This window comes from Homalodisca vitripennis, unplaced genomic scaffold (genome assembly GCF_021130785.1).
Source record: "Homalodisca vitripennis isolate AUS2020 unplaced genomic scaffold, UT_GWSS_2.1 ScUCBcl_2163;HRSCAF=6640, whole genome shotgun sequence".
Lineage (NCBI taxonomy): Eukaryota > Metazoa > Arthropoda > Insecta > Hemiptera > Cicadellidae > Homalodisca > Homalodisca vitripennis.
Window position 1 is genome coordinate 38,411 of NW_025778275.1, and position 13,711 is coordinate 52,121.

The 13,711-nt window shown below is 36.7% G+C and overlaps 1 protein-coding gene across 1 annotated transcript in view; it reads right to left on the bottom strand.

The window, feature by feature from the left end:
* The window catches only part of LOC124371862 (activating signal cointegrator 1 complex subunit 3-like), a gene marked incomplete at its 5' end in the record, with an annotated part of 54,737 nt that overhangs the window by 17,373 nt on the left and 23,653 nt on the right, over positions 1-13,711 (bottom strand). Inside the window, 5 exon segments of the mRNA XM_046830229.1 lie at positions 614-670; positions 672-735; positions 845-858; positions 860-987; positions 1,171-1,399. Of these exon segments, the coding sequence (XP_046686185.1) occupies positions 614-670; positions 672-735; positions 845-858; positions 860-987; positions 1,171-1,399 (492 nt within the window).

Genomic DNA, 13,711 nt, shown 5'->3' on the forward strand with positions numbered 1-13,711 from the left:
GTAACACAAGATTATAACAAAATTATAATACGCTAAAATGAAAACATCAATTTCGTAAAATTAAGTGACCCCCATTCTTCAGTACTTTCAGCGTTCCAAAAACTTAAGTGATCAGCTACCTTCAAAAGTTTGTGTTTCGTAAAATCACGGAAACTGCTTTCAAAGTGTTTTACAAGAGTTTGTAAAAAAATGTAGGCCCATATCTTGGACACTAAACCACGCAACAGATTGACCCGTGGTCTTTTTCACCAATGGCCGATGGATTGTTTGGCAGTCCTCAAAGAGAAAAACGATAAGGACGACAGATCAGCCCTTAGTATGCAAAGGATTAACATTATTAATTAAGTTAACAAGAGAAACAGATTATAATGCAAACTGTTGAAAGCAATGTAATTAATACAGTTGACATAACCAATATGGTACTATTATTTTATATAGAAGACTGCACAAGCAAGATTGCATTAGCTAACAACAGGAAACCGAATACCACATAATGCAGAATTGTAAGATCTGTGCATTGTTTATACAATGATAGAAGAAGTCATAAATAATCATAAATTGAAGAAACTATACACAATTTGTGTTGAACGGAAGTTTTAAATGCAGTTCAAACATTACTTACTTGTTTTTTTGGTTAACAGAAGTACTCTGAATGATACATGTAGTTTGTTATCTGGGTCTTCGATCCAAACCCAAAATGCTTCTGATGTTCTTCCATGAACTTTATCATTCCACCTAGACAGCAATTACCATTTTCTTAAATATTAATTTTTGGTATATAATATTGAGAACTACAATAGCCTATTTGTATATTCTTTTAAGAAATGGTACATTTGAACCTTACTTGAAGTCGGCAGTGGATGGTGAGTCGGATGCGCAAGATGGTGCGAGTAATAGGGTGAAGACTAGACTCAACGTCTACCAACGGAAACTCAAAGGCACAACGCTTGACTACCTCTCCCATTCTAGCGTGGCGCAACAATGAGCCTAAGGCAACATAGTTGATTATACACAAGTCTTGGTACATTCACCAGACAAAATATTAGTGTGTTTTCTATTTCTAATAAATAATTCACTTTACAGTATTCTGTTCACTTACCCTTAAAGGCTAAGTTCACAGTACTAATTTAAAATAAAAAAACATAGGTTTCAAATCTAAAACAAACGAACCGATTTCCTTAGAATCCATTTCACGCAGTTTATGGACAGTGAGATTCCTTTGATTTTCGATCTTATCAATGATATCCTGACCAAGAATGCCGAATTGTCTCATTTCAGACTCAATGTCCCATTGTTGCCTCTCAAGCATCAAGCATATGCGCAGGAGCCGGCCGGCCATCAGAGCATTATGTTTACGAAGCATTATATCAAACAATGCACGGGCTATTCGAACAGCATTCTGAAATCAAAATCATTATAATTTAAAAAGATTATACAAAACAAAATGTGAGAATGCCAATCTACTGTAACGATAAGTGATCTTTATATCAACGATCTTGAATTAAAGCCTGAAATCATGAATAAATTTAAATAAAGTTGACAAATTTTATGCAACCATCAACTATTGCCCAGTCAACGAAAAACACAATTTACATGTTTTAAAACCAAACAAAACAAACATTTTCAGTCACCAAAAATATACACAGATTATGTGCCTTTGTCCTAAGATGTAGGGTAAAATATAAAAATCTAGACTATTTTTATATTTTGCAACACGTTTCAATATTCTATAGACTGTAAAAGATTATTATTTTATTTTATTTATTTAACACTGTATTATTATATAGTATGTTTTCTATTAATTGTTCAACTGTGAAATAATATATATTTTGTATTTAAAGCAACCTTCTTAATGTTAACCTTGCTCATAGATTTACACTAAAATATTTTAACATTAATGGTAAAAATATAATTAATTTTTAAATAATAGATGTTGAGGATTTAACGTAAGCCCCCTTTATGTTCAAATCAAATCAAATCAAATATTTATTTGTTGTAAACATGTTCACATGTATAACAAAGTCAACTTAAAAGGTTACTTAACCTAACTTAAAGAGTTAACAACTTCGTAAAATTCTGTTACATCGTATAAGCAGGTTGCAACTAGAAAGTTCTTTAGTTTTTGTCTAAATCTAGTGAGTGGCAGCTCTTTAATACCTTCCGGCAAAACATTAAACATTTTTATGCCTTGGTATAGAAAACTCTTCTGAGTTGCAGAGTATCTGCATCGTTCACTTATAAGTTTATTTTTGTTTCTAGTTGCATAGTTATGGACCTCAGACATTGCAGGCAAAAGTGCCAAGTTCCTCTTAACAAACAAGAGTGTGCTAAATATATACATAGAAGGCAATGAAAGGACACCTAACCTAATGAAGAGCTCTTTACAGTGGGCCTGCCAGTGTGCATCACAAATCAGACGGATTGCTTTTTTGTTGCAGCACAAAAAGCTTCTGTACATATCCATGGTTTGCCCAGATTGAAGTTCCATAAGAGAGGTAGCTATGTATGTGGCCATAGTAAACACAGAGCAGAACACCAACAGAGACACTGCATTTAAGTGCTCTGATCATGAAAATGCCTTTTGAAATTTTGTTCGCAAGACTGTCAATTTGCTGATGCCATTTAAGATTGCTCTGGACTGTGAACCCCAAGAATTTTGAGTGGGTTACTTCCCCCCGATTGCTAAGGCTGAAAGCAAGGTCCTGAGTTTTCCCGTCATTAAGGCTTAACTTATTTGCATTACACCAGTCATGAATGGTTTTAGTTTTGGCGTCGATTATGTAACCCACATTTTCTGCACTGTTACCCTGGACACACACTGCCAAATCGTCAGCAAATAGAAATGATTTTACTGAATGAGCATTTAGGTTGTACGGCAGGTCATTAACATAGAGTATGAAAAGCAAGGGTCCCAAAATGGACCCTTGTGGGACACCTTGTTTTACACTTAACTGTTTTGAGTAAGACCCATTTAGGAATACGGATTGCCATCGATTGTTCAAATAAGATCTTAAGAACTGCACTACACTGTTGTCAATAGAATAAAAATACATCTTATCCAGTAAAATATGATGCGACACTGTGTCAAAGGCCTTGGACATATCAAATGATCTGAAAAGAACGTTCAGGTTGTTCTCCAGTCCTTCAAAACAATTCAAGATCAAATCCTGAGTAGCTTCAACAGTGCTATGGTTAGGTCTAAAGCCGTACTGATTCTTGGACAATAACTTATTTGATTCCAAGAAGGAGGAAAGTTGTTCATGAATGAGACGTTCCAAGACCTTTGACAGCGTCGGAACAATGGATATTGGCCTATAGTTGGCACAATCATCCCTAGGCCCTCTTTTGTGTATTGGAATGACCTTACTTACTTTTAGTTTGTCAGGATAAATACCCTGCTTAATACACAAGTTGAAAAGATATGTTAGTACTTCACAAATAGACCTAGCTGATAACTTCATTATTGCTGCATTGGTGCCATATATATCAAGACAAGTGCTATTATTCAGTTGGTTTATGGCTAGGTAGACTTCTTCTACTGTAAAACTTCTAAGAGTGAATAACCCTACTGAATTGTTTTCCTGTTGCACAGTTCTCACTATTGTCAAGAAAAACACTATGATTAGGCTTATTTACATCAGTTGGTATGCTATTACAAATTTGTTCTACACTGGTAAGAAAAAATTGTTAAAAGCATCAGGCGTTAAATTAGCGTTAATATTGGGAGGCTTACTGTTAACATTTCTAAGCTGATTTATGACAGACCATGCAGCTTTTGATTTATTGTTTGAACTGTCAATTATGTTGTTATTATGATTAAGTTTGGCTTTTTTAATTTCTGCCTTGTACGTTCTCTTAAGAGCAATATAATTTTCTTTAGACCTGTTACAGTTAGTGTTGCAGAATAAATAGTAAGCATTGTCAAGTTGGGCCTTTAATATTCTTAAGTCCTCATTGTACCATTTGTTGTTAGAAGTAGTATACTTTAGCCGTTGCTGGGACAGAGCACCCGAGACCGGTTCTGGGACAAACCGTGTGAGACCGAATCTGGGACAGAATTTTTAGAGAGCGACTAAGAGTGTGAGTACGGGTAGTCAGAAACCGCGCCGCGCGAATCACCACGCATGTCATCGCTGTCCCGCCACCGCAATTTTTTAGAGAGCGACTAAGAGTGTGAGTACGGGTAGTCAGAACCGCGCCGCGCGAATCACCACGCATGTCATCGCTGTCCCCCCCGCCACCGACACCACGCGTTTTTATTTACCACAATTGTGAGTATGTATGTGTTTGTGATTTACTGATCAGATCTAAATAGACGATGTTGTTTGCATGGTTGTTCTGGAGCAGTTGGTTGTTTTGGTCTACAAGTGTGATTGTGATCTGTTGAATCTTTCGTAAACCGCTCCGAAGAGGTATGTAGTGTTTTTCTTGAGGTGATTGAGATATTTTGTAGCCGTGTGGTACATTAGGGGAAAAGGAGTAGAGGATTGCTGTCTCTAAATGTTTGTGAGAGTGAACATCATGATTGACAAGACTGTTGTTGACAATATTGCAGTGTATCTCGATGACATCAACGGCTCTGAGATTCGGTGGATTCGATGCAATTACATTTTCATTTGAGTTGAAGTAAGACGATTCTTTTTGTAAGTTTGTTGCATCCGATTTTTCAAAACCTAAGAGATCACTAACGGTTTTATCCAAGTAGAATTTAATTGGAGAATTAATTGATATTTTGTCACCATCTTTAAAGATCTTGAAATCGTCAGAATTTATACTAAGATTCAACGACTGTATGTAATCTCTGAAACTCTTTTCAAGTTTTTCAATGGTCCAGTAACCACATTGAAGTATCAGTGGTTTCGGAATGAAATGTATTCCCAAGTCCCAAAAATAGACTTTTGCATGTTGCAACAAGTTGTATATGTTGTTCTCAGAGTAAAATCCAACAAGAGCCATATAATACTCTTCGTTTGGATCCAAGTGGATGGGGTGTTCTAGATGGAGAGTCAGTACAGACTCAGTTCCAGTTAGTTTGAGTAATGGCATGGTTGCAGTTTTCTATATACTTATAATTCTATACAAGTTTTAGATGAAGTTGCTACCATCATGGAAGTCTTCAAAACCTCTTTCCATATATTTTTTATTTCGTTGTTGAATTTTTTCTGCATGATGTATATCTTGCCTTCTAATTCACTCAATTGAACTTTGACAACCACATCATATGGCTCCACTGCTTTGCTCACTTGACCAATTCTCTGGTGGTTTTTCAGTAGGAAGCTGCCCCATATCTTTTCACCATTTACGGTACTAGTGGGGACAATCTCGATCGCATTTATTATTTTTTCCGATTTTACCAAATGCGATTCCAATAATTTCTTGACTTCGAATAAATCTTGTGAGACTTTTGATACATCACTTGCAAGCTCAATTATCTCGTCAGGAGAAGGGTCTGAATTGGGTTGAGTTGGTATTGATCCAATTTCAATTTCGTCTCCAAATCTGTTGAAAATAAAACCACGGTTTCCATGCATTTTTATTGTTTCTTATACTACGAAGAATATGTTCCCAGTCCTCACCAGCTGAATCTCGTCGTAGAACCTCCAGGCACAGATGTCCACAGATAGGAGGATCGTCAAACCCCTGAATACGCTCTGAGTTATAAACCAACCCTTTTGGCCCCAAGTACCTGACTACTTCTATTGGAGGATTGACATCGCCACATGAATCAAAATACAATTTCTTTTCAACCACGTTTCACATAACACGTCCAGTGAGTACCACCAGATGAAAGGTCACCAAGATTTACAATACCACGTTCGATATTTGTAGGTTTGTCTGGAAGTAACTGTCGCATGAAAACACCTTTAAACTCATTAATGTTTAATATACCTGCTAATTTTTCTATTTCACCAAGAGACAGCGGGAAGATCTCTTTTTTTTATTCACAGACAACAATGCATCAAGTTTTCCGACCAATACGTCGTTTCAACCCTCTACCCGTAGGGTCTTTTTCAATAATGGTGTCCAACTCCTCATCGACTAAACTCTTTAACCAAGGTATAAATTTTTCTCTCAGTAAAGGAGCCAACTTTCTTCTTATTAATGGAGAGATGAAGCGTTTACCTCCAGGAACTGACGAATCCACCATTTCCATAATTTCCTTCAAAAACCCTCCTTGTTTATTAGATACGAGTTGGTTGTAACTTAGAAGCAATTGTAAACCTTTTTTGTTCTTAACAGCTCTAGAAACGGCTTTGTGTTGCTCTCCAGAAAGAAGTATACGATCACTTCCGTGAGACAGCTGTTCATTAGATAATCTGATTACTGTAGGTTTCCGTCTTTTGTACGCTGTACGAAGCTTACGTTTTTGAGCTTCGGATAGCCGAACTGTATAATTATGCTGACTTTCCATTCTATAACGCTTTCTTATATACAAAACACTGACATGAAAACAATAATTGCCGCCTACTAATGAAAAAAAAAACATTTTTATTTTACTTTTTTTTGTTTTTTGTTGTTTTTTTTTTATTTGTTTTTACAGGAATTTGATTATGTTTCGAGTAATGTCATATGAGAAATGTGCCTCAGATACAACAACAACATATGCTGTGGTGCCGCTACTCCCCTGTGGAGATGCAATAGCTTTTACAAAATCTAATTCAATCTGAATGTCACTTCGAGATCTGTCTGTTGTTGGTTGATGTAGATGTGTGTCAATTACAACCAAAGGTGAGTTATCAATAAATTCTTTCAGGTTTACTAACACGTTATTGTCTCCGAAGTTTATTTTTCGGAACCCTAGGTACTGATCGTACATGATCCTGTATATACCATTAGTAATATCAAAATTCTGCAATTCCTGAGGGTACCTTTCTCCATTAATTTTCACAGACACATTTTTGATGTTGCAGCTGTCAAATCTACTGGGATCTTTTGCCTGGGTGTTTGTTCTGTTTGTCTGAAGTGCGATTATAACAAATCTAGGATTGTACACATTTCTGTAAACACTTGTAATATCGAAGCTGAATGATGAACCGAACACCCCTCTTTTGTCGATGCATTGCCATTGAAAGAAGTTGTAGACTAAAGCATCCTTGTCACTCAGATGTTTCAAACCATCAATTAACTGAATTTTGGAAGTGCTGGTATAATCGACTATGGGGACTCGTAACACAAACGACTCTATCACAATTTTCCCATCGCCAGGATCCGTTGCTGTGGACCTGCCCCTTTCCAGTGAAACAACGCATCATTATCTTCATTCCTAGTAAATGTGATTTCAAAACCTCCCTTGTACATCGGGTAACGTAGGTGGTCAAAGAACCCTAATCCTAAATGCCCAAGTGTGCCGAGTGCTTCAAACTTCCCACCTCCTGTAAACGATGATGAGAAACCACTACTTGAGAGTGTTTGTTTTTCAGTGTTACTGTAACTAACAATCCCCTTTATAGTGCTGGTTATGCCGGGGAGTTCTACTGTGTCGATCAATGTATTGTGTTTCCTCAGCTCTATTCTTGAAAACAAGAAGGCCGCGAAGTTGTCTACCAGTTTGACGGTAGAGTTAGTTTGATAATCAGATCCATCAGATTTTTGCACATACTTTCCTTGAATGTGGTACATTATGCGTGAATCATAAAAATGCGTCTCCATGATCCAGTTTGAATGTTGTATTGTTGTTGGGTGCATTGAAGTTGAGCTCTGAAACTGGCATTGCAGTTCTATACTCACTTCTTGCTATACCGCTCGAAAATTCAATATACAGTTTCTCCATCACTGGTTTTACCACTGATCACTGTTCTATTATATCCTCTCTTATATATAGGGTAAAAAATATTTGCTTTCATTGCTTTATATATCTGATGGGTAGATACATCCTGAAGTTCCTAACCCCATACCGAGTTTACGTTTCAACCACATTCCTCCTGTTGTTGCTAGACCGACCATACGCTCATTCAAGTCAGCATCATCTGAGGTAACCCTCTCCCAAGCTTTCTTTTGTAATATTTTGTCCGCCTCCCACCTGTCTTCTGTGTTTTTATGATCCCTATACCATATATCATGCTTCTTACAAGCTTCATCGAGGGGATTAATTCCCTTATCTCCCCTAACAAGTCTCTTGTCAAGCTGGGTGCCGGGTCCACAGTAGTTGTACGTATCAAGATTCCAGTTCTTGGGCGCATGTAACTCGAATGGTAACTTGTTAATGATGTCGTTCAAAAGCCCTTTACCTTCTATAACATGTTCAGGCAAAACAGACAAACATCTGACTAGGTACTTCAACCCTTTAGGTGTAGCAATTAGGTCTTCCATTTCATCGTGAAGGAAATCAACTACAGACAGTTTTTCATTATGAAAGTTGTTGTTTCCAGCTTCTTCCTGAGCTTGAATGTAGTGTAACCTGTCAATGAGGTCTTTGAAGTTCTTTATGTACTTATATTCGACCGGACTTTCATTGTAAACCTTTAACCCTGAACCAATTGTTGCCACTTTTCCATTCACCAACTCATCCCAAATAGGTTTTATCATATGTTTCCACTTTAGTCCTTGACTTGATTTGGGACGATTACTTTTGGGATTGTTTCTTTGGAAAAGCGAGTTTGTCCTCACCAATATGTCCTTGTAAGAGTTCCAGTCTTCATCGGTGTACAGATCCTTCTCTACTATATTGTTTTTCGTCAACAATCTCCAAAGACCCTCAGTCCCTTTGTATTTCTTTTGAGAGCTGACTAATATAATGTCATCATAATCAAATGTAATCGGTTCGGAACCGATCATCCGGCTGCTCTAGATTTTCATCGTACCAAATACCAAACTGTTTGTCGTTGGATTTTGGAAGGTATCGGGCTCCTAGAGAACCAAGTGTTACTACTTTAGAATCCATCAACTGTTTCATCGATTGCTCTTGAGGTTGTACTTCTGGCTCATCATCGTAATCTACATCCTCAAACGTTCGACAACGATCTGATGCTTGAGGTTGAAATCTTACCAACTGTTTCATACGGTTTTGACTACGTATATTTTGTGTTTCCAATTCTCTATGTTGTTGTTCCCTAATGGCTCTGGTGATTGGTTCGTACTTTTTCTCATTTTCACGAACATCTTCTAACTCTTTAAAATGAGTCTGAGCAAACTCACTTTGTAATTTCCGGTTTAAACTCATCCAACTTTCGAGCTTTAGAAACAGTGAGCGGTCGATCATGTGTTATTGATATGTTACGATTGGTAGACGTCTCATTAGCATTTGATGATATAGTATTTTTGTTTGAGAAGTTTTTTAATTCATCCTGTTCAGCACGTTTGAACTTTGCAGCCAAGACAGTCTGAATTTTTTCAAGTCGCCTTGCTTCTTTTGCATCTAGTTTATTCGCCATGTTGTATACTTATAGTAATAGATACAGCGTTATTCTTCAAATCTTTCAAGTCACGTTTACACTAGAACGTCAAATTACGTTTATGAACGTCAAATTACGTTTATACTTAAACGTCAAATTACGTTTATGAACGTTAAATTACGTTTATACTTAAACGTCAAATTACGTTTATGAACGTCAAATAACGTTTATGAACGTTAAATTACGTTTATACTTAAACGTCAAATTACGTTTATGAACGTTAAATAACGTTTATGAACGTTAAATTACGTTTATACTTAAACGTCAAATAACGTTTATGAACGTTAAATTACGTTTATACTTAAACGTCAAATTACGTTTATGAACGTTAAATAACGTTTATACTTAAACGTTAAATTACGTTTATGAACGTTAAATAACGTTTATGAACGTTAAATTACGTTTATACTTAAACGTTAAATTACGTTTATGAACGTCAAATTACGTTTATACTTAAACATCAAATTACGTTTATACTGGTACGTTGTACAGCGAAGTATTATTCAACACTTAGTTTCCTTTTTAAATTGCACATGTATTTCCTTTTTTGTGGTTTAGCTGTTGTATTAATAGATATGAACCCACGAGGTGTTTTCCAGCACTCAAAACAGAGAGCCTCAAATTGGTTGAAAGTCATGTCAGAACCTACAAAGTCCTGGAACACTCTCTTTGTATAGTACTTGTTCATTGTAAACAGACACAACAGATTAACATTGTTTCGTATGACCTGCATATCAACTCGACCATAGCTCTGACTCAGGTAGACACAAGAAATCCCTTTATGACGTCCTCTAATGAAATAGTCTTTGATTTTAGTTTGCTCTTCTAGGAGGCAGTCATCAAACACCACAAGTGAGTTTGGTTTGCAGTCATCGATAGAAATGAGATCTTCACAGGACGAATAGAAAAACGCTATTTGTCTTCTAAGGTTTTTTTCTAATCTACTGTATTGTTCACGCAGATCTACATATGCAGGTTGTTCTATTGAACGACTGAACACGTATAGATTCTTGAACGGAACTCCATCTTTGTTGTAAATGAAATTCAATAACAAGTTCGTTTTACCACTCCCAGACGGTCCTACAATAAGACACCGTAACGGTCTAGGTAAAAATTGGTCTTCGAATTTATCTTTACAATACACTTGAATTTCCATAGTATGTTCTCTTACATACATTTACAATTTAACAGTTTTCGCATATTCTATAATGACCCCATGCTAGGGTTCGGATATTGTCTTCGAGTACGAAACGCTTGTCGTCCTTTGATGAAAGTACCACTTTATGGTGTTCTACGCTGTAGAGATTGTGTGCTTGACTCCGAATTGTATTCATCGTTTTGTAGTGCTCGATGTTACTAAACAAACAGTCTTTATAGTTGCTAAAGGTAATTTCATTTTCAACTACAGCTTTTTTCACGCCCTTAGACCTCTTTATGAAATGGTTGTCTTCTATATTGCTCGCATACATCTTGGATCGTAGTCCTACAAACTCTCGCATGATTTCGACCATTAAGTTCATCTTTCATTTTACCCAGAACTTTTTTTGTTTACGTGGGGAAGCCCATATTGGTTGGGGTTGGGGTAGTCACTTGTATCAAATAATCCAATTAAATGTTTCATGTCTTCGTAGAAGTTTTTAGTTTTTGATGTCATATATCAGGGAATCGGTATCGGTGTACACCATTTTTATATTAGACCCATACTTCTCTTTCATTACATTGTAGTGGAAATCATACATTAGTGTCTTTGATATGTCTAGAATACTCATACCTACGTAAATAGGTTTATTTAACAAAAGTTTTTTTCTTACTAAAAATGTACAGCAACTAGGTTTTCTATGAAGATGGTTCGACTCTTAAAGTTCGGTTTGCTAACCCATCTTTCCACTAATTTGGACTTAGTACCCAAACGAATGTCCACACGATTTCTCATATTTTCCATAGTTTTTCCAAAAACTGAGTTGTTCATAAGTTTGAAAAAGTCTTTCTCAAAATCATTTTTCGCCTTTGTACGCTCCATGGTATTCAGATTAATGTACGGCTGCAACCAATTGCTTTGACTGAAACTAAGAACTCTATGAACATGTTTTAGTTTCATACCCAGACTCAAATAAAGCTTTAAATTTTTGTAGTGTACGACATACTTTTCTTTGCTGTAGAGAGTTGTCAGAAGCTTTGCCATTTTCGATCCTGGTGGGACTCTACGTTCTGGAGCGAGAGGTAGATCAGAGTGTACGTCGTGTAGTTCTTCAGGATATTCCAAATCAACTTCTAATATGTAGCCTGTGGGTGAATCGTCACTAACTTTCATTACATCGATGTCTGTACTGCTCCACTGAAAGTTTGCATATGGTAGTTTTACAGACATTGCCCACCCATACAGGTTGTTTGCATCCAAGTACATGAGGTAATTGTTTGGTTTCGATTTGTCGTAGTCTTTCATGTAGGGATTGTTTGCCTTCGCATATCGATGAGAACACTGTGAAATACCACCACGAATACCCTTTTCAACCATGAGTACCATATCGATGTCAGTCAATAGAGACAGTTCGACTTTTGTAATTTTCAGCATTGCGTTCCAAGCCAACCCAGGTGCTGTGAAATACCATGCAGGATCTAATTTGTATGTATTGAGACATACATCCCTGAAGTTTTCCATAACATCTGCAAGCAGTAAGACATCGGTTTCGTTATATAGCATTGTATATTCTTTCATGTTCTGAATGTTAAAGGTGGTCCATACATCGCACGCATGTTTGTAATCTTCATTTGTTATGTGTTGTTTATTCAGTCTATTGTAAAATTCTTCTTGACTAGGTAGTGATGTTTCACTATATTTTTCTATACTGTCCATGTAGTCGTAAGGGTACACTCCTTTTCGTAGCAATAAATTGAGGTCCTTACCATTGTAATATGTTGAGATGTGTTTAAATTGAGATCTAGTCAGATTCTTTGCCAACCTATCGAGACTTTGTGACATGAACTTGAATGAATCGATGAATCGTAGTTCAATTCCACCTTCCACACTGACCGTAAAGGAAATGTACCGCTCCTCGTTGTTGGGTATCAATGATATGCGATTTTGGAACTTACCAAACTCTTTAATGAATAGGTGAGTGTCGTAACCTGCTAAATTATGAATGAAAACAGGAATGAACCTAGGTTTTTTGAAATTGATGTTACACTTGTTGTGAGCTGCTCCTCTAAACAAACCCGTCAAATGGTTATGGTCTCTAACACGATCATCACCAAGATAATTTCCACAGATATGACATGTAGTAGTAGATTCAAACATTTCCTGTTGCTCTTTTGTCATCAATTGCATGGGGACTATTGCTTCACTCTTGTAAAGTTCATTAATCCTTATCGACTCCTCAATCAATGATTTTACAAATACATGTGCAGCATCGTCTCCAAAGTATTTAATCGGTGGTTTGGAAAAGCCGTTCTCTGACACCCCATACATACAGAATGAAATGGCATTATGTTTCTGATATTTAATAGTGAACGATTGATGATTACCATTACAATCCACTTTACAACAACGGTTGACATGTTGAAATAGGTGCTAGACAGCATTCAAAGTCTGCGTAATACACAAAGGGCACTCTCATTGAGCAATTGAAATCTTTAAATCTAATTACAGTTCCTGGCTCTGGTAGTTCCAATTTCACAGCATCGTGTGTGTTACAGTCTTCTCTATGCTTGATGAGTAAATCCTCTCTCGTAAAGTGTTGCAAACACCTATTGCATATCCACATCTTATGTCCATTTCGTGAGATCTGTGAACTAACCAAACGGGACATATCTTTGATCCAACAGTAGTGAGTGTTTGTTTTTTCTCTGATAAACAGTAGATTAACATGTTTTTCCATCTCGTTATCAGTTATTCTCAGCGGGAATATATCGAACTTGTCATCATAAGCATAGACATTAACAGAAATTCCACTACGTCTTTCAAACTTTGCTATATCATCAAGTTTCATGGGGCATTCGCAAGTTGCTAGTGCATGAAGCAGCTCTCGTTTGAAAGGTTCGTAATTGCTGATTCTTTCTGGATGAACCTTAACCGGGTGTAAAGCTGCCAGAATAGACCACATAAAACATTTCTGATCTTCGTTTTTTTACATTAATAACAGCCTTTTTGGATTGAATCTGTTTTGGTAGAACCACATAGCTGGATCCGTGAAAAGGAACGTATCGGTTGACTCTGATCTCCAAGTCTTTCACACTTTTTAGTGACCATTGAGAACCGTTTGCCTCAAACTCCTCCATCTCAACCAACATCTTAAGTTTTGCTGAGTTATAATAGTCAGACA